Raw genomic sequence first — 20,576 nt, 5'->3', positions numbered from 1 at the left:
ATCAGTTAAAAGTCATTATGCTCTTCTCACTCTTACAAACACGCGCATCCTCTGTGTACACAGCCACATCAGCAAATTAACTGAATAAAGAGCCTCTTTCTGCCTTTTCTTTTGAGTGGCTAATTAGCCATCAGAGCCCGCTGTGTGGAGAGAGCGAGATCCATCAAGAGGTAGAGCTTCAAAGAGCAGTTTATGGAAGCCAAAGCACTTTAATTAGGACCTATTTGTACTAGAAAGTGAAGAGAAAAACATAATTTGAAGCCAAAATGCTGCATAATGTGGAGGGAAAATAAACACATTCTAATGCACGCACAGATAAAGAGAGACAGGAAACAAACTAAAAGGATTAGAGCCGCTGAGATGAGATCCACACAGTGAGGCTTTCTGCAGCGGATTCCACACACCGAGCGTCAGGTTTGTGCTGTAGTCGGTGAGGAGGTTTACATGAAAGAGGCTGTCACACAGCAGTGTTTAAGATGAACTCAAATAACGTGGGGAAGCAGAAGAAGTTACACTGAAGGGCTGTCTTCACATGTAGGATGTAATTTGCTATTTACAGAAACCTACAGGACAAGAAAACAGACCTGCTGTCTGCCTTCAAATTACAGTTGGTGTATTTTCAACAAAATAATGATTGTTTTTGAAACTGCTGTTATAAAAAAAACAAAAGAAAACATGTACGCAACCGGTTTTTGATCCAGGATTCAGATGTGTGTCAGAGGAATTTAGCTGTTATATTTTTAGCCTGCACTGTAAGTGAGCTCCACACATCCTGAAGGAACTTCTTCACATTTTGGTGCGATTATTCACTTGGACACAAGGACGAGCTGATAACAGATGATGTGTAAATATAGGGAAACCTCCCCAAGGGGGCGCTCTTGAGATGAGTCCATTGAGTTAAATCTGTTAAACTCTGGCTAGTGTTCTTTGTGTATTTAATAAGAGGGCTTGAAACAACAACAAATACCAATACCAATATAAATCTTACAGACATCAGCCACTATAGGGCCATTTATGGCATCCGCCATCTTGATGTAACAGTGGCAGAGTCTCTTGTTGCCCTCAGTCTGAACCTGAACTTAACAATTAGCATCCATTAGCAGTATGTTAGCATGTTATGGTCTAATTTACCTTGAACATTTGTCTTTTTTCAGGTTAGCTCTGATTCAATCCTGTTCATGAAGGACTATTTTGAGAGTGCCCCCTCAGTGAACTGCAGTTTTGCTACGCTGGTATAAACAGGAAGTGGGCTGGCTCTCCTATAAATAAAATATATTTCAATGATAAAGATTTGGGCCAAACTTTAAAGCCAGAGTGACCTCTCAGGTGTCCTATTTTTGTGTTTTTTCCATAAAAAGACATGGATGTAACCTGCAGCTTGACTGGTTCGAGTAGACATACAATGTGTTGCAAGCATGGAATTATCAAATATTAAACCTCAATACCCAAAGTGTGGAAGTCCTGCTAACGTCATTCTGACTGCACAGCTTATCATGCAAAGTGCCGTTTTTTTTTCCTGTTAGTGTAAACCTGACCTCTACATGTACATTACGAGCTTCCCGCCATGTTTATCCCCTGCTGGCTGAGCTGCTGCTGCTTCATCTGTGCGCCTGTCATCATGCAGATGTCTTTATCTTCAGTGGGATGATAGAGCTCCCATGAATAAGAAAAGAATCATTTTTATGTGTTCAATAATCATTTTAGGGTGACATATTTTATCCTTTAGTAGTCTGGCAAATCTGGCTGCTGCTTTGTGAAGGATTTTAATGAGACACGTAAATAAAATAGCAATCAGCATGCTTCTAAATGTGGCTTTCTAGATTGAAAAAGAGTGTGTGGTCATAGCTGCAGCTGAACGTGCATGTTGTATATTCACTCAGGCTTAAAAATCTGAACCTCACAGCACAAAGGCTGTTGTTGTTTCTCTCGTCCGTCAGTCAGTCGAACCACACGTGAAGCAGATCCTTACAGGAAGTGTCACTTTACAGGAGCCCGTAAATGGCTTCATTTTACCATTGTCCTAATGGAAATGTTGGTAATAGTCACATAACCGCGTGCATGTAAACACAGACGGAGCATCTCCGGCTGAATCCACTTCACTCTGTTTGCTGAGCTCTGTCCTCGATGATCCTTTGTCTGTCAAAAGCTCTTAGCGCTTCCATCCAGAGCCCTCTGCTCTCTGCATTATTAATGGGCCTCAGCAGGCTGAGGACACACACACACACACACACAGAGGCAGGACCTGCATGACACTGGTAGCTATTTTAGATAAGACATTAAATCAAACACTTACATGCAGAGGGAAAAACATGGAGCAGAATTTTTCCATTGTCTTTATCTTCAGTGTGAAAGATGTGAAATATATCCACGCAGTGATCGCACAAGTAAACACAAAGATGAACCCCAGGACATTTACAGCCCGCCAGTAAAGTGCAGCATTTTGTCACGGCACAGCAGTGACCCTGCACTGGAGTTAACCTTCTTTGACCTTGACCTCTTAGACTGCTGCATGTATCAACTAGCTAGCATTAAAAATAGATATAAAATAAATAAAACTACTAGATTTAATGTGACACTTCCGGTGTACCACTATGGATGATTACACAGATTAGACATTGTTTAGTGACAGAGCTGCATGAATATTTTTTCAATTAAAACATTTGATTTTACTGGATAATTTACCAAAAATATCAATGTACTCATGGTGTTTGTTGTTGTTTTAATTTGGCAGTCGGGTGAAATTTTATTACAGTCATGCGTCAAAACACTGCACCTAATCCAAATGCTCAATGGGACTGATCCAATTTAAGCTTACAACACTAATAATCATTATAATTATGAAATGTGGGTCTATTTATGTCTAAAAGAGTAAGAGGGAAAAAAATGTCACTACAAGCATAAAACAGCTGAGTGTTTTACTTGGTACATTTGAATCAAACTCAGGGTTGTTTCATCTGGTGTGAACACAATAAGAAGTCTCAGACCAAAACAACCAGACTGACAGCCCCAGAAAGAGCTGGGCTGGATCAGAATTATCTGGCGAATGGTGCTGGTGATGAAGCATACCGACCCAGAACAGGACCAGTGGCTGATGATCATGTAAACAGTGCTGCAGCTGCATTGCGTGTGAGTGTGAATGTCTGTCTGTACGTTGCCCTGCAATGGACTGTTGACCCGTCCAGGTTGTACCCCACCTCTGACCCAAAGCTAGCTGGGATAGGCTCCCGCCCCCCGTGACAAAGCAGGTTAATAGAAGATGGATGGATAGATGTTTTCATGTCAGATTAGTGAAATAATTTACGACATTAGCATATCGCAGCAGTGTTTTGGTGTCACGTTTCCTCTCAATCCGACAGGAGAAGTTGTCACTGTATTTGTCAAAGCATCATTTTGATTGATTTTTGGATCCATTATTGACCACTAAAGATTGATGATGAAGCAGCCATCTTGGAATTAGGAAGTTTCTCTGCTAACACTGATGTAAATGCAGCTTCACCTATTGATTTAATCTACAATAAACGTCATGTCTGACTGGTCTGGAGCCATTTGTTGTCGGAACTCGGTGTTCATAGAAAGTGGTTGAAGTTCTTCAGCTCAGTGTCTTCCTGTTTTTAGTGTGTTTCCAGTGTGTGTGTGTGTGTGTGTGTTATTTGTAGTGACCTTTCTCCATATGGTGTGGGACTGAGCAGGGGAACAGGAGGTGAGCCCTACACATGCTATCAGTCTGAGCTGTTAGCCAGCAGCCACACACACACACACACACACACAGCAACATGCTGCAGGCCCAACATGTCATTGTTACCTGATATTCATGGTGTGTAGGAGAAACAGACGAAGGAGAAGGTCATACGTGTGATGTCAGAGGCGGTGCGTTCGCTGCCGGCCGTGGATTTTGATTGCTGCCTGCTCCTCTTGCACAGCCTCGGGCTCCTTCTACCCTCTGTCCTCCTCACCCACCTCCCACAATCCTCAGCATCGGTCCAGCCCCCGCCAGGAGACACGCAAGCCTTTCTATTTTTGATTTCTAGTTCAAGTTAAAACAATGGTACAGTAAGCTGTGAGAGCGCGCTGACACAGACTGTATTTACTGTATCACAGCGAGCTGGTATTCATGCTGCTGCTGTTGTCTCTGAGGATGATGCATAATGTATGTAACACATACAGTGCAGCAGCCAAATGTGATTCTTCCGAGACCTTAAAGCATGAAGAGGACGATATTTTTACAGAGAGTTTTCTGTTTTCTCCAGAAAATTTTTACTTATGTCCTCCAAGCAGGAACAGCCCAGATCCTTTAACAGCATAATAACAGCATAATGTCCAGGCACTCTATATTCTATACTTAATATTCTTGCCTTAGCCTTCTTCAGCTAACTGAACAAGCTTGGAGGTCGTTACTTAAGGTGTAGTGTGTACTGAGCTGTCAGAGTAAAGAACATCCTTTGAAAACTAAGAAAAACTTCCACACTCACAACACTCACTGAATCTCAGCTACATTCGACGGTGGGACCACTTAGTCTCTCCGTTGTGATTCACTCAGTCTTCACATGTCGCCTTTGAAGGATAGAACCCCTGATGACACGGGCACAGCATGCCTGGTGTCAGCAGTAGCACATCAGCTCATGCTTGATTTTGTGTTTTTTTTTTTGTCTGATATTTTGCATCTTGTGTAACAGCAGAATAACCACAAAGCATCCAGCATGATGTTTAAACACATCTGTGTGTGATTCTATTCATTATGGAAGATATTAGAGGTATTACTTTCAATGCATCAGTGCTAAGATTGTGGAACAAATTATTGACATAATTCTTGATGAAGAGTCATAGTCACCTAGGTCATATTCATACAGACGATTGACATAATTGATAAGAAATGAGTCGCCAATAAATGTGTCTATTATTATTGTGTCATGTTATGACTAAGAACTAAACATGGTTTTTACAGAGGTTACGATGGTATTAGCTTAAAGTACGCACCTTTATTGCCGTTACTGATAAATTAGCATATGCTAAGCTAAACTAGAAACCCGACAACGAGATAACAATGGGATTAATAATCTGAATTATTGTTTTAATGAATAGAAATAGTTGTTTCTTTATATTCTGTTCTTAAATTGATTCTGTTTTAATATCCACATCCAGCCACATGTTTTAGATAATCTGCTAAAATCTTTCAGAGACCTGAATGTTTATCATCCTTCAAGGTCCCAGCATGTGTAGCTGCGTATGGTTTTTGAGGGATTATCCCTCCACTCTCCATCCACGCTGCAGAATGGCCTTTGTTTAAGTTTCACTCCAGATAATCCAACAGCTATTAGATAATCTCCAGTCTTAGTTTCCAGATGCATTAGCAGCGACTGATCTGATTTAAATAGAGCTATAATAGCCACTCTAGCATGCTTGACTGGATATTGTATTACACACAGCAATTAATGAAAGGAATACACATGCTCACAAAACAAAGCGGGACAAAAGGCTAATAGGAAGGTTTTGGGCAGTGTCACTGTTTTTACATGCATGCTTATCATTTTCAAGTTTCTGCTCCGGAAGCAAGAAATATTTGGGATTTACATTCATATGCTAATGTGCATCCTTAGGAAAAAAAGACATTCTTTTAAAGGCAAGAAGAAAGGAAGAAAAAAAAAAGGGAAGTTCAGCTTATCGCCACTCAACAGATGTTCGGACTAAATGTGTCGGTTTGTCTCGTCACCGAGGCTGGGAGCAGAAAAGCTGCCGAGCTGGCCTGTCTGAATGGACGGAGTCAAGCAGCTGCAGCTAAAAAAATCATTTGTATAGTGAGTGTAATGTGCTCCAGTGACAGAGGTGGAAGGAGCCAGAGGATCTGGATGAGAACGTTCAGCTGCCAACGGCTGCAGGCCAAGCTGAGGAAATTCATTTTCCAAAAGGATACAGTGAAGAGACAGAGCCAGGTGGATTTAAGGAAGTGCTGAGTGGACAGAGTGGACTCGCCTGCAGGACCTGTCACTGTGTACTCCAACAGGACCTTTCAGGGGTCTCAAACTCAAACGTTATTTTTTTTGTTCGGTTTTGACACTGAAATTCATGCACAGGACTGAACTAAAGCTCACATGTGAGAGAGACAAAGCCTTAAGGTGGCAGCCATCCAGTGGCTAACCTAACTCAGGAACTATTGTCAAAGCTGTCACTGCTCGTTAGCTAATGCTAGCTGTTTCACTGTCACTCATAGGACAAGATGGCGGCATACATGTGGAATATTGTTAGATGATATCGTTGAGCACGGTCATCGTAAATGCACACAGCTAACTAACAGTGGTTACATAATTTTAGACAGGAGCCACAATTTAATGTCAATGTATACAATAATATATACATATAGACATTATTTGCTGTTAGATTCGGAACAATCCTGTCATTATATACCTCCAACTCACAAAAATCAGGGCCTGATCAACCCCATAAATCCAGGTTTCCCTGCAAGGTGTATGTTAGAACATGTAAAATGACTGTGAACACTCTGAACTCTGCTGGTTTGTGTGGTAATAACTCATCTGATCAACACATTTTTACAGACTTGTGCCGTTCCAGCATTTGGTTTGCATCCGTTTCTATGTTAAACAGTCAAAGGTAGCCCTTTACCCCCCTATTACCCGTGAATAAGGCTTGTTTTTAGTTGCCATCTATATGAAACAGGTGTGCATGCTTCACTTTTATCTCTTCAGATCTTCTGTAGCTGCTCCACGCGTCTTTATTTTTGCTGCCTGTTGGGGCAGACAGGATTTCGATAATAACAAGTGTTGCAGGTGTGAGAGATGAAAGGCTGAACAAGATCGAACAAACAGTTCCACGTAGACCTCAGCAGCACAGTTCAGCTGAGAGGAATTACTGAAAACATGAAGGCTTACAGAGGAGAGCTGTAGCCTTGAGGTTGTAGAAGTAGGTTAGTGACTGGAAGGTTTTTTGGCTCACATCCCTTGAGGTAATGTGGCAGGTGCCCTTGACCACTGGAGCTGAGGTCCAGCTGACCAGGAGCTGTGGTGCTGTTGCTCTGCTGCCAACGATAGCGTTATTCTGAGCAGATGTCTCTGTTATCTCTGGATAAATAAACCCTCTTGGTTCCTTCTCTTTATCTGCCTTCCTTCAACTGACTTCCCCTCTCTCTCTCTCTCTCTCTCTCTGTCATCTCTTCTTCCTTCCTCCATCTCGGCGATATATAACTTCCATGGCTGGTTGATTTGGGCGAGCAGAGGGAAACAGGCAAGGCTTCCACAGTTCAGGGCTCCGGAGAGCTCGCCCAGGCAGCAGCAATCAATCACAGACTAAATCCCTCGTCTCTCAGGACTGCCGTGTGCCAGGTGACATGGTCAACAGCTGCAGAGAAATATGAAGCCAGCAGCGGGTATCTGAATTTAAATAGACTTGTAAACAGGCTCCGGAAAAAGCTGCGGTTTGAAGAAAACCACTGAGCATACAGATTGTACGAGGCCGGACGTTTGTTCAAACATCTCACTCTTTCCCTGACAAACCTTTCACTCAGACAAATAATGACTCTTCTCAGTCGGTACCAAACCATGTTTGAAAGTGAGAAAACTGCTGCAGAAACAGGCCTCTGTCTGTGTAGGATGTCTTTCAGCAGATGAAAAAGTAAACTGGGCTGAGCCTTATTCTAGCCACAATTCCTGCAGTGGAAAAGGCCCTATATGTCAGATGTGAATAAAGGTTTAAGAAAATGATGCATCAAAATCCAGTTTTTGACTCTTTGTGTGTCTTTTTCTTGTAGACATGTCTAGAGCTGGAGCGGTATCTTCAAACAGAGCCCAAGCGACTCTCTGAACTTTTCGACGAGGAGCTGGACTGCCTCTTAACACCGGCCTTCATGCAGGGTGGTGACAGCGATGAGGACCTGATGGACCCCCTCCTCCCCAGCCTTCCTGACCAGCCCAGCCCGCCTCCCCTTCTAGTAACCCTCCCAAAGGTCCAGGCCAAAATCCTCCAAGTTCCTAACCTCAACAAGAGCCAGGCGGTAGCCGGAACTGAAACCATCACAGCCAATAAGGACCAAGTCCTTGGAGGAGTCAGCGCCGCACAGCTCAGTGCTGCCGTCACATCCCTAACACCGCCGTCATCGCCAGAGCTCGGCCGGCACCTTATCAAACCCACACAAACGCTCACCGCGACGGCGGACGGCACGTTAACGCTCAAACTGGTGGCGAAGAAGGTGGGGTTAGGGGCAGCTAAGCTGGTGGCAGCGAGAGCATTACCGTCCCCGCCAAGCCGAGGAGGAGCCCTCAGCGACAGCGAGCAGGGAGGCGGAGGAAGCCTTGGAGGAGACGTACCAGAGAACAAGAAGAGAGTCCACCGCTGCCAGTTCAATGGCTGCAGGAAGGTTTACACCAAGAGCTCCCATCTGAAGGCACATCAGAGGACCCACACAGGTACAACCACACACACACCAGACCACAGGTACCTAAACTGATCCTCAGACTGTGGCGAGATCTGCACGGGAAACCTCTGATATTTGGGTTTTTAAAGGAGATTAGCATCTCCTCTTCAAGAATAACTGCTTTGAGTCCTGATACCAGCTCAGTGCCAAAAGGCCCTGCCTCTGTAATTACCTGATGATTGATAGACTGGCAGTAAATGACTTTGCAAATTCAGCCGTGTCCAACTGGGTCTGACGTGCAGCTTTAGCTGCTAACTACAGACCCTCAGACAGAGAACACACACCTAGCTGATGTGTTCAGGGGCAGGAAACCATGAGCTCTGCAGTGAGAGAGGAGGAGACAGACTTCAAGCTGATGAAGGTGACACATGAGCAATGATAGATGTAAATGATGGAGACTGTAATGACAGATTTGAATTGGTTTATTTTGAGTTAGTTTAGCAGTAACAAAGATATTATGCCATATAGTTAGTCATGCTTTGCCTGACAACAGAATGCAAAGTAAAGGCTATGTTCCAGTAATTAAGGGGATTATGGCAGGCAGTCCTGTCACTTTGTGGTTTTAGGGGAAGCTGGATGGCCCTATATGCTCATTGTGTAAGCCTTCCTCACAGTATGGGTGCCAGTTTCAGCTTGAGGAAGTGCATCTGTGCATTATACATGAACCTCAGTCAGTCAGAAGAAAGGAGGCGTTTCAGTACAGGGGGAGGAGGGGGAGGAGGAGGACACATCCAGGACTCCAGTTCTCTGACTCTTCTACAGAAGTCAGAATTAATTATGTGAGCACTGTGTTTGGAAACGGCTGTTTCTGTACATGACATAAAACTTTCAAAGTGTGTCAGAACCAAAACCAGCAATATATGGATGTGATGGCACCTGTTCTGTATCCCAGAGTGTCTGAGTCCCTCTAAACTCCTGGTTAATCCAAATACAGGCACTTACAGAAGCAGCTGTCTTTAATTATGTAAAATAGAATAGAGACTAAAAGTGTTTGTGTACCAGGCTGTAAACATGTTTGTTCCTTGGATAAACTTGGATTGACTCACTGTCGGACCCAGCCCCCAGTGGCCACTTGAGGAACTACCTGCTCTGTACAGGTGTTCTTAGGCTGGTTTAAAGAAGGGAGAGTTGTAGGGGGAGCACTAGAGTGACTTTACAACCAAGATAAAGACCCCCCCCCCCCCCCCCATGCCAACTTATTAACAATATAGCAGCTTTCTAGAGTACCCATTTGACCTTTGCACTTTAAACACGGGTTAGCGATGTGAATAAAGGTGCCACCTTTGTGAAAGAGGGCTCTGTGGCAGATTTGTTGCATCCCAGTGGTCAGGCAGGAGGATTTTGACTCTGGTTGTAGGTGATAACCACAGATCACACTTAGTCATAGGCACAACTTTCATTTGGTTTAGCTGTCATTCCTACTGGAAATTGTTGTGATTTCCACTTGTCACCCAGAGCAGCATCACAGCTTGTAAAGCGACAGGAACCAGTGTATTACAGATTTGTCCGTTCTTAGAAATCCACTTATCTGTTCCAAAGTGCCTCCTGGATTCAGTAACTCAGGCTGAATCCAGCACTTATCTGTAGAATTAGGGTCCGGGCAGACTTGTACCACCTACAGCTAGCATTATTCAACTTTAGCTTTTGCCACACCATCATTTACTGTATCAGTGGTGGTCCGTGGCCTCCAGTAGTCATCGTCCCACGTGAGCAGTTTCACCAGGATCCCAGGCACATAGCTTGCAGACCTCCTCGTCGTATTAATACTGGCAACCTTGGTATCATTAATCCAGCGTGTTACAGGCTTATATGATCCCAGCAACCATGGCATGGCTCTAAGTATAGCATTACATTCCAGGGCAGCACCTGGCATAGCTGGAGGAAAACTACTGCTGAAGCTTTATTATAGCTAATCCAGAAAAGAGCAGCAAGTTTTCTGATGCCATGACCGCCAGCGCCAGTATCTTTAATCTTCTGATGATTCGACAGTCGAGTCATGCTAACCAGTGCTGAGCCTTTAAAGGCAGATTCATTCACTAGAAAAGAAGAAGACACCCTGAAGACACTGCAGCGCTCACACTCTGTGTGTGTGTGTGTGGTATAAATGTGTGGGTGGTGTATTCCCTCCCCGATGTGTTCATTACAAGCGCAGCGCTGTGGTTTAATTAGCTTAATCCTCTTTTTGGGTTATTATGACCATAAATCATTGAACATACATGTAGGGAGGGATTAGCGTAGCAGAGAGTACAGGGAGGAGCAGCTGCAGAAAGCCCGCACACTGTCAATACACTTACTGTCGCATAGAGCACACCGGAGGCCATTAGAAACATCATTATAAGCAGGTCCGCACTGCACATGTGCTGCCATCCAACATCACTTCAGTTATCACACACAAAACAGTTTCTCTGAGCTGCAGCTTAAATGTAAAGGTTTTTATAAGAAAATGTTCAATTAGGAATGAGATGTAATATTAATACAAGTTCAAATTAATTCAGTAAATCTCTAAAGAGTACAGGCAGAGCTGTTCTGAACCCCAGCCAGGCTTTTCTCTGGCTGGGTTTTCTTCATTAAAAGCCGAAGATGGCCAATAATTGTTTCCTCCTTGTTATTCAAGCAGCTGCCTGAAATATTATACGTACTTCTTGGCACCCGGGAGAGAGGACGATGAGCTGTTTGTCTTTTAAAAGCTTTAGATGCACGTCTTAAAAAAAACAGAAAGCCACACCATTGCTCCTCTTAATAATCCTGATCGTCATCATCATCATCATCATCGTGTGATGTAATTACAGAGATAGGGGTTGGGACACAGCCAGCAGCAGGTTATTGGCTGCCGGGGAACACCTGTGGCACTAGTTTATTGCGGTGCATTCTACGTTGTTGGCATTCGTCACAGGCCTGTCAGCCAATGGAGTACTGCAGGGACCCAGAAAAGCATTTAACACTTCCTGTTCCCTCATCCTTAAGTCTTTCTTTTTTTTTTGTTGAATGGCTGCATGCTGATGTGTTCCTGGGCCAGACACCCAACCCTAACGCTTCGAGTACCTTTGAGTAGGTATGAAAAAAAGCACTGTATAAATATACAACTTTAATTTGTATTCTCTGACACAAAATACACCAGCGGGTACCTCACTGTCATTAAAAAGGCGGCTAAGAGGCTAAATGGGACTCATCATAGACCACATCATGTGCACTGTGGTTACATTATAGCGCAGCTATAGCTTTTTTACTTCTGTTATCTTGGCCATTTGTGAACATATTTTGGTGAATATAATGTATAAGTATTATGAATATGTTTTTTCATAGTGCTTATTTTCCCCTATTGCATTTCCATGACATTTATTGTATGGAGATTTTAATGCAGGTGCAGAATGTAAATGCTAGTTCACCATTGGCCCTGACACGAGATGATGCCACAAACTACTTTGTTAGGTTTAGAAATCATAATTAACTCATGTTACTTTTTTCATCTGCAAGTCCTACTGACTAAGACTGTACACGCACTAACTTCATTCAACCACAGGGGGCGCATAGCTATGCTAACACTGGTTTATCAATTCCAAAATTAGCTGCTGTTTTTGATGAGGTTGTTTTAATGTAAATATTTTAAACTAGTCACAATATTTTTACTGTGCACCTGTGTTTGCTTAAAAATACACCGAAGGCAAAAAAAAAAGTGTCAGGAAAAGGAATGTTTTTGACGGGATAAAGAGCGAACGTGGTTAAAGTAAACGTGACCCCGTCCACAGATCCACTTAAACAGTTAAACCACAAGCTTGACAACATTTTTTACGCATTCCAGATTCCATGTAGCAGCTCTCATAACTATGATTTTTGGGTTTAAAAAGTATCCGGCTGTGGTGTAAAGTTTGAGGTTGGAGCACTGGCACGGTCACTCTGACTTTCCAAGACCTCCACCCCCACATCCACCCTCTGCAGGCACCACCACAACTTCATGTAGATTCAGGAAAAACCCCTGCTGTAACCCCGCGACCTCACCCCAGACACACTGCTCTACACTCCTCTACACCCACTAAATCCAACCTCCAACCTGCTCTCTCTCTCTCTCTCTCTCTCCCTCCCATTTGCTCATCCAGTTTGGGTTGCCAAGCAACTGCATCACACTCTTCCATAATTGGTTGGTGGCTGGTGGATTGTCCATGCCCGTTAATCTCTCTCTCTCTCTCACCCTCTCTCTCTCGCCCCCTCCCCCTCCTCCTCCTCCTCCTCCACCACCTCTCTTCTCTCTTTCTCTCAGTTGCTAGGTGACTTTATCATGCATCCTTGCCTTGCCGTGCTATAATTGGCTGGCGTCATGGTTGCTGTGGCGTCAGGCCCGAGCTGGCCTTGCTTCATTCCTCCAACAGTGTGAGTGTGTGTGTTACAGTGTGTGTGTGTGTGTGTGTGTGTTCGAGGGGGGTCCTTTTGAAGGAAGATGGGGTGCTTTGGCCAATTACAGAAGACGGGTGTGAAACGGCCGCCTGTCTGGCACCTGCGGCCCCCCACTCTTACCCCATCTCTCACACACACACAGGTTCAGAAAGTAGCATTTCTCTAACAGGCCTGGAGGATACGCTGCCAAGTGGTTTGCTATTGTATGTTGAAAATATTGGTCCTATATTCAGTGCTGGGTGAGGAGGACTCTGTGGAGTGAGTAGGAGGATTCACACTCTCAGACACCGCCGCTGAACAACAAGCTTCTTCACAGAGCTTGGAGTAATCTGCTGTAGAATCACACATATTTTTCACAGCTGCACCTGAGCTGCACACCGCACAGAACTGTGGACCCCTCCCCAAAATAGAGACCTTTGTGTTGTACCTTCAAGGGTAAACACATGCAGCGTGTTTGTGTCTTTCTGAACAAAAGAAAAAAGCAGCAGAGAAAATTCGTGTTTCTCTCTCTCCCAGGTTTATCAACCTATTAAATGACAAGTGCAGTTTGAATTTTAACAACCCCAAAGTCACTTATAGACCTATTTATAAAGTGAATAAACAACCTGCGTTTACTCAGCTGAGCATCCTCCTGTGATTGGATGAATGAATGCAAGTAAAATCTCCCACTTAGAATAAACATTAATGTTTAATAATGATCTGTTCCTTAACCTTTTTGTGTATTTTTGATGCCTGACGACTGGATGGAAAAAAAGTAATAAGGTAAAGATCCACTGTGGAATACATACATCTGCTGGGTGAAAGTCTGGACTAAGAGACGAAGCTCAGAAACAGGAGGCTGTGTTAGGTACCCCCACTTTTAATGCCTTGAAAGATGCCACATGTGAGTAAATGTATCTCATATTTCTTGTCAAAAAGTGAATAGAGTGTAAAGTAACTGAAAAAAATGAGGGTTCTCATGTGTTGTTTATCTTTGCACCTGTTTGCCTTCCCTCAGTTCTTCTAGCTGATGACTTAGTGGTGGCCAACAAGGGGCTGAGTGCAGTTCCCTGAATAGCCACAGGTGTCACTATTTACATTTTACACAAATCAGTGTACTAACAACTAGCTAACAAGCCATAAATCATCAATGGAAAAAAAATATTTTAAGCGCACTTTTAGTTTTTAGTTGGGTCCATCCACTACCATGGAGGAGGCGGGGTTTATGACCTATACTGCAGCCAGCCACTAGAGGGCGATCCAGATGTTTCAGTCTCACTTTTAGGGAGCTGCTGTGGCGTCCATCTTTACTAAAATCAACCTGTTTAGGAGACTAATTTTATCATTATACAGCAAGTAAATCTGTTTTTGACCACAGATTGACTTGAGTATAATGTTTATGTTTAATTCATGGTTTGGAAAAGTAGCAGTGGTACTTCAGGATTCTGGGGTCAAAATGCTGCTAGTGATGGTGGTGAAGATGAAGCAGAGCTGAAAAAAAGACACTTTAGGAACTACCGGGACAGTCAGGATGATGGACCACATCTGTTTCCATGTGATGGTGTGCTGTCGTTATGTAATAATCTGTGTGTGGATCTGGTCCATCCCTGCACATCGGATTTTAATGCATCAACCTCTTGTAAAACCAGTCATTACCCACAATGCACCTCAGCTACCCACAGTTCTGTCTGTTACAGCAGATAGTGTTGCAGGGATGTGGAGGCTGAGGACGTCACTTTCATCTCATGCATGTGTGTAACAAGATTATTTTTTCTATAATTTTCGAACTTTTTTTATGCACATGCACAAGTTTGCAGCTTTGAACTGTGAAATGTTTTCCCCTTCTAAGAGCCGGGACAAATGTTGTTACAAAATGTTAGCTGATGATGAAATCTTAATGACAAACAATCGAATGCAGACGTCAGTGCAACAAAGGCCGCAGCAGCTGAGAGAGATGAGACAGAATGACCACAGACAGATCCGTCGGGGAGGTGGCGGAGAAAGGCCGGCCGCCAAGAACGCACACCGGTGAGACAGCACTGAGATAGATCCCAGCTGCTGGCTGCATGAGATTTGACTGGAGAATTTGAATATGCAAATCCTGGTGGCGACCACAGCTCGTGATCTGGAATTAATTTAGAGCAAGTGCAAGTCGTGTTGTGTCTGCGGATAAAAGACGGCTCCGATCAAAGAGGTGCCCGAACGGAGGGGGAAATAAAGGGGAACGGGGCATGGTTCGCGGTTGGATGTTCCTGTTGCGCATCATCTTTTACTTGTCGTTGCATCACCTTGCTGTCAGAGTTGCTCTGCACCTTCAGATGCCCGTTCATGTGAAGGTGTACTTCCCTCCGCTTGAATTACTCTGGCATGATGATTGAAGGTGGAGAAATGGAAAGAGTTGTTGCTATGATGGAGACGTTACGCCCCACAGTGACAGCACCGGAGATTTGTGCAGTTATCCTGAAAGTGTGTGTTTAATATTCAAGAGTGTTTAACAAGATCAGATCATTTACATAAAAACAGCAGTAACTCTGTTGAGGCACTTTTAAAGAGCATCTTCTTCTTCTAATGCAGCCGATTATAGGATTCCAGCAAAATTTCCACTGCTTCAGATTTCTCATTAGTTCCACTCAGCTCTGCAGCAGTGTGTGTTTGTGTTTGTCTCTTTAAGAAGATTGTTGTGTGCTGTGATCGGAGTGGAGGGGCTGCAGGGACATCTGGCTAACTGACTGTAAGCTCCTGTATTACTCCCCATTAAGAGTCATTAAGACCCCAATTATAGTTACCACCCCTCCAGTTCACACGCGCACTCAGTGGGGGGGTCTGCAATTAGGTTTGGCCCTTTAAAGAAAAAAAAAACACAAGTGTGTGTATGAAACAGCCTTAATTGTGATGTGTGTCGTCTCTTTAAATATTTAAAATAATTGCGCTTAAATTGATTTAAACTGTTGTTGCTGTTCATGTAAACAAACACTGAGAGCTGTGGGGAAAAAACATGAAGGTCACCACACAGAATGTCCAGCAAAACACACTTGTTAAAAATATGTGCATGTTGGCCAAGAGATATTTAGCCCATATGGATTTGTCAGAAAACTGCAGTTCCCCCTGTGGCCTCTAGGGGCTGCCTCCAAAACAAAAAATGAGTCAATCCCCACGGGCCTCCATGTTGACATTTGATAGCAGAAATAAACATATTTGCAGCCTGTTGTGTGTTGTGCACTGAAGTTGATGCAGTTCCTCTCACTAACTGAACTCCACCTGTCAGTCATGTTAAACCAGTTTAATGCAAAATGTTGGTGCCTGAAAGCACGTCTGGATGAGCGAGTTAGGAAGAGAGAGAGAGAGAGAGAGCGCATAACACACATAACTGCTGCTGCATGTAACTCGCCCTCATCTCTTCTTCCTCTCTCTCTATCATCCTCGGCAGCGCAGACTGAAAAATATTTTTTCCACATTTATAAATGTCACAGTTGAACTATTAACGTTAATATTATCCACTTGTGTGAGCGCTCTGCAGCGGCAGCAGGAGAGCGTGTCTCCAGTTTCTCCTGCAAACGCAGAGTAATAAGAATGGAGGACTGACAGCAGACAGAGTTCTTCTCCTGCATTAGTAAATAAACAAAAATACTATAATGGGCTACAGGTAATTAATAAGTAGTGGGATCTTGTTAAATATTTGACTAAAGTACAGAATAATGGTACTTTTGGGTGTCAAAGTCCAGGAACTGGTACAGATATCAGTTCAAATGTGAGCGCTGCCCATACTGGTATTTTTTGTATTCATGGTTTAATTTATATTATAGGCTTAAACGTATGCATCACAGTGACCGCATTGAGTGACAGGTGGTGCTAACATGCTAACAGTTTTAGCAATTGTGCATTAATTAGGCACTTAAAGGTGGTGCGGTGGTTTCTAGGCCTGGAGAAAGACCTGTCCAAGGTGTTTCCCCTGTGACCTTATACAGGGCAAAGTGGATGGATGGATGGATGGATGGATGGATGGACACTCCCAAGATGGCCACACTGAGCTTTAAAACTGCTCTTTAGGCTCTTTAGGAAACCTACATCACAGAGGGTTCATCCATCTTCATGCACCCCTCCAAAGACACAATGCAGACTGAGGCCAAGCATCAGTTTACCAAATGAGGATATAATTGAGTGGTTGATAAATGATGGACATTTTTATTAGGATTTGCACGTGTCTGTGTTTTTTTTATTATTATTTAATTAACTTTTTCTAATTTTCTTTCTTTATCAGTCATGGCGTTAATGTTTTGTGTGTGAAGGCCAGATTCTGTCTTTTATCTGATGATCGCACACTCCCATACAAGCATTTACACAGCCAGACATCATCAGGTCCCATCTGAAGACAGTCTGCTCCTACACACACACACACACACACACACAGCTGGAAGGCTTTCTATCATGGAGAGATAACTACAGGCTGAGAACAATAGACCATCTCTTCTCCCATCTGGTGAACCGGAGGATGAAACTTCATTTACATTTCAGATTCCCCCTACCTCAGGGTGTGTGTGTGTGCATGTGTGTGTACATGTGCAAGTGTCTGTGTGTGTGCGTGTGTGGGGTGGGGGTTAGTAATAGAGGGAACAAAACGAGATTCATTTCAGGGTGAATTTGGGATTATGAATTAACACGCCGCAGCGCTGAAAGACTTCATTTACAGCTAATTGAGTGTGTTGGCTCATTGAAATGGCTGTTGTGTTAAAACTGGTCTGCTGGGCTGGCCCCTGGGCTGTGTGTGTGTCTGCATGTGTGTGTGTGCACATTTGGAAAGGGCCAGGGGTGGTAACCTGTATATTAGTGAACAGCTGTAGTTTAGACGTGTGAAATTAGATGTAGAAATTATAATAAAACTCAACACCTTCTCCCCTCTCTCTCTCTCTCTCTCTCTCTCTCTCTGTGTTTCTCTCTTGCTCGCCCTGTCTCTCATTTAGGTGAGAAGCCCTATAAGTGCTCATGGGAGGGCTGCGAGTGGCGTTTCGCCCGCAGTGACGAGTTGACGCGACACTACCGCAAACACACCGGAGCGAAGCCATTCAAGTGCAACCACTGCGACAGGTAAACGCACATGTACACAACAAACACTCTTTACATTTGCAGGACATTGGTGCCCTTTACACAGACCTGCTCTAACCTTCAACACAGGCAGATCCTGGAGACAAAAAGTATCTGACATTTCCACACCTCTTAAAAAAACAGTGATGGTGAATTCCACTCTGCTGCCTCTGTGTCGGTCCTCCACCTATGTCTGCGGATGCTCTCATTCACTCGGCCATACTCATGTCCAGGAGTCAGGGCAACTGTGGGTGGATCTTGGAGGAACTCACATGGCTAAGATGCCACCACCAGACTAGAAACCATGTCAGGGCCCTGTGGGGTTCCTCCAAGATCCACCCACAGAGGTCCTGAGCACATAAAAACACAGATTCCCACCAGAACAGCAGCAGAACTGAAGAAGTCACTTGGTGGAGTGGCGAAACGTCTTCAAAAAAAATCCTCCAGTTGCCTCAGTTTAAAGTCTTCCACTCTTTCAGTCCTCCACCTACTTCTTCACTCAGTCTCTTGTAGCTTCATACAATCACATGTTCCATTAATGTAAACATAACATAATGATGTCTGTATGGTCCATTATCAGAAGTTTTAGAAATTCACTGAGCAAGCAGAGTTTACTGAGCAAAGCGGCTGAGCTCTTTGAAAAACCAAAATTAGCACATGAATACATGTAAGCCCATTGACCCCTGATTCAGTGCATGTACCGTAGATAAGCTGTTAAACAGGTGAGTAAACAATGGAGAGCAGCATCTGCGCTAATATATGCGATTATAGATTCGAGTTAAATGGCAAAAAAAAGGGTTAATGTGCTGCTTGAACAACGATTGATTTCTGACTTTCCCCCTGGGGATCAATAAAGTATCTATCTATCTGATCACATTGATGGCTGAGATGGCAGAGAGAAAGTGCAAGCATGTACGTGAGAGGGTGGCATGGCTACGCCGGCGCCATCACTAAGGCAGACATTATAGATTGAAAGGAGCTTCATGCTAAGCTAGGCTACATACATGAGGGTTACCTTACAGCACGCACATGTGAGTGGAGAAGAAAAAACGTATGAATGAGTTCTTTTCTCCATTTAATCAAAAGAGTGATGGAAACAGCTTCTGCAGTATCACAGCACAAGAACTCGGCCTTGCTTGGTAAATGCATGGAGAACAGCAGGGAGTCCATCAGTGTGTCTGACAAACGATAAATAAAACAACATCCAGTCTTATTCTACATGCATCTCATGTGGCGCCCAGACAGTAATAATGTACAATAAAATCCAAAACAAGCAACAAATAAAGACAAAATACCGCAAATGAGTCTGTTTGAAGTTCAGAGGGGGACGTGAGCGTTTTCTTAAAGATGGCCGCCTCCTCAGGAGCTCAGGTGAGTTCTTATCTGGGATGATAAAGATTCAACCCTGCACACGGTGAAGCCAATTTAACGATAAGAAAATGTCATTATCTTAAATGAATGGAGTCATCTTATAGAGCAGCCAGTGGAACACATGCAGGACAGACGCTGTTTGTGGTTTGGACCACAGATTTGTTGACTTTAAAGCCGTGTTGTGATGATTCTTTAGCGATTGATCGGGTATCAGTTTGTTTGTTTCGATGCAGAGTCAGTGGAAAACAAAGGAGGAGCTCTGAGGAGTCTTTAACTGAAGCCAAACTAAATCTCCTGGTACACAAAAGCCAAGGGTGTTTGTGAGTCTGTGGCATCGTCACACTTTAGTCCTCAATGTACGGGGTGTGTGTGTGTATGTGTGTGTGTGTGTGTGTGCTTACTCATGCTCCTGTGCTGGCAGTTAAAGGGATTCTGGCTATTGGCAAGCAGGTCGCAGCTAATTGAGTGGCACCAGATGCCAGCTCCACATACACTCTGTGTGTGTGTGTGTGTTTGTGTGCACCACTTTTTCCAACAAACACCACACACAAACTTTTGCCCTAGAGACAGTGTAATTGGCTGTTGTGGGTTCCCTCTAGTTAGGGTTTTAGACATAAAACCCCCCAGAAACCTGCTGGAAGCGTCTAATCCAGGCTGAGAGCTGGGACTGTATTAGCTGCTTTCTGGCACACACACACACACACACATACACATACACATTCAGCATGTAGAAACACATCACACACATGCATATTGAACACAAAGACGTTAAGATGCAAAGTCATATTGACTCACATGAACATTTAAATGTCCAGACGTGACTTACAATGGCACAGACATAAGCTGATTTGTCTGCTGAGCTCTGCCCACCTCAGAGAGAAGTGGAGTCGGTGCACAGCTGCCAAACCTGCAGCTAAACCTAAATTACAAGGTTTTAGTCTTCTACTGGTCTGTTTTGGAAAATTATGTCATTTGCATGAATGCATCATCATGCATTTGTTTGTGTTTGTGTTTGCCTGACATCGCCTGAATGTCTATGAAAAAATAAATGAATAAAAAAAAGCACCTGCAGAACCGGGAGAGACGTCATTCGTTTCACGCCGTCTGTCAGGTTGTTATTTTTAAATGAGTTAAAAATAAGGCGACATAACAGCTCCCATCTGCAAAAACACACCTCTGAGGTCACACCGGCACATGCAGCCGTGTAACGCTGCCCTTGGTGTGTCATCATCGCCATGGCAACAGGCACCGCGATTGATTTTTACAGTTTTACACTTGCGTAACTGATTGATCTGAGTTTCAATTAATACTTCATTAATTCAGTAGGTTTTATTATTTT

At 43.7% G+C, this 20,576-nt stretch overlaps 1 protein-coding gene across 1 annotated transcript in view; it reads left to right on the top strand.

Annotated features, from left to right (window-relative positions):
* The window catches only part of klf7b (Kruppel like factor 7b), a 66,303-nt gene that overhangs the window by 33,967 nt on the left and 11,760 nt on the right, over window positions 1–20,576 (top strand). The window contains exons 2-3 of the mRNA XM_028393468.1: window positions 7,757–8,411; window positions 17,746–17,869. Coding sequence (XP_028249269.1) covers window positions 7,757–8,411; window positions 17,746–17,869 — 779 coding nt within the window. The remainder of the gene's footprint in view (window positions 1–7,756; window positions 8,412–17,745; window positions 17,870–20,576) is intronic.

This window comes from Parambassis ranga, chromosome 21 (assembly GCF_900634625.1).
Source record: "Parambassis ranga chromosome 21, fParRan2.1, whole genome shotgun sequence".
Lineage (NCBI taxonomy): Eukaryota > Metazoa > Chordata > Actinopteri > Ambassidae > Parambassis > Parambassis ranga.
This window is presented reverse-complemented; position numbering and strand designations above follow the sequence as displayed.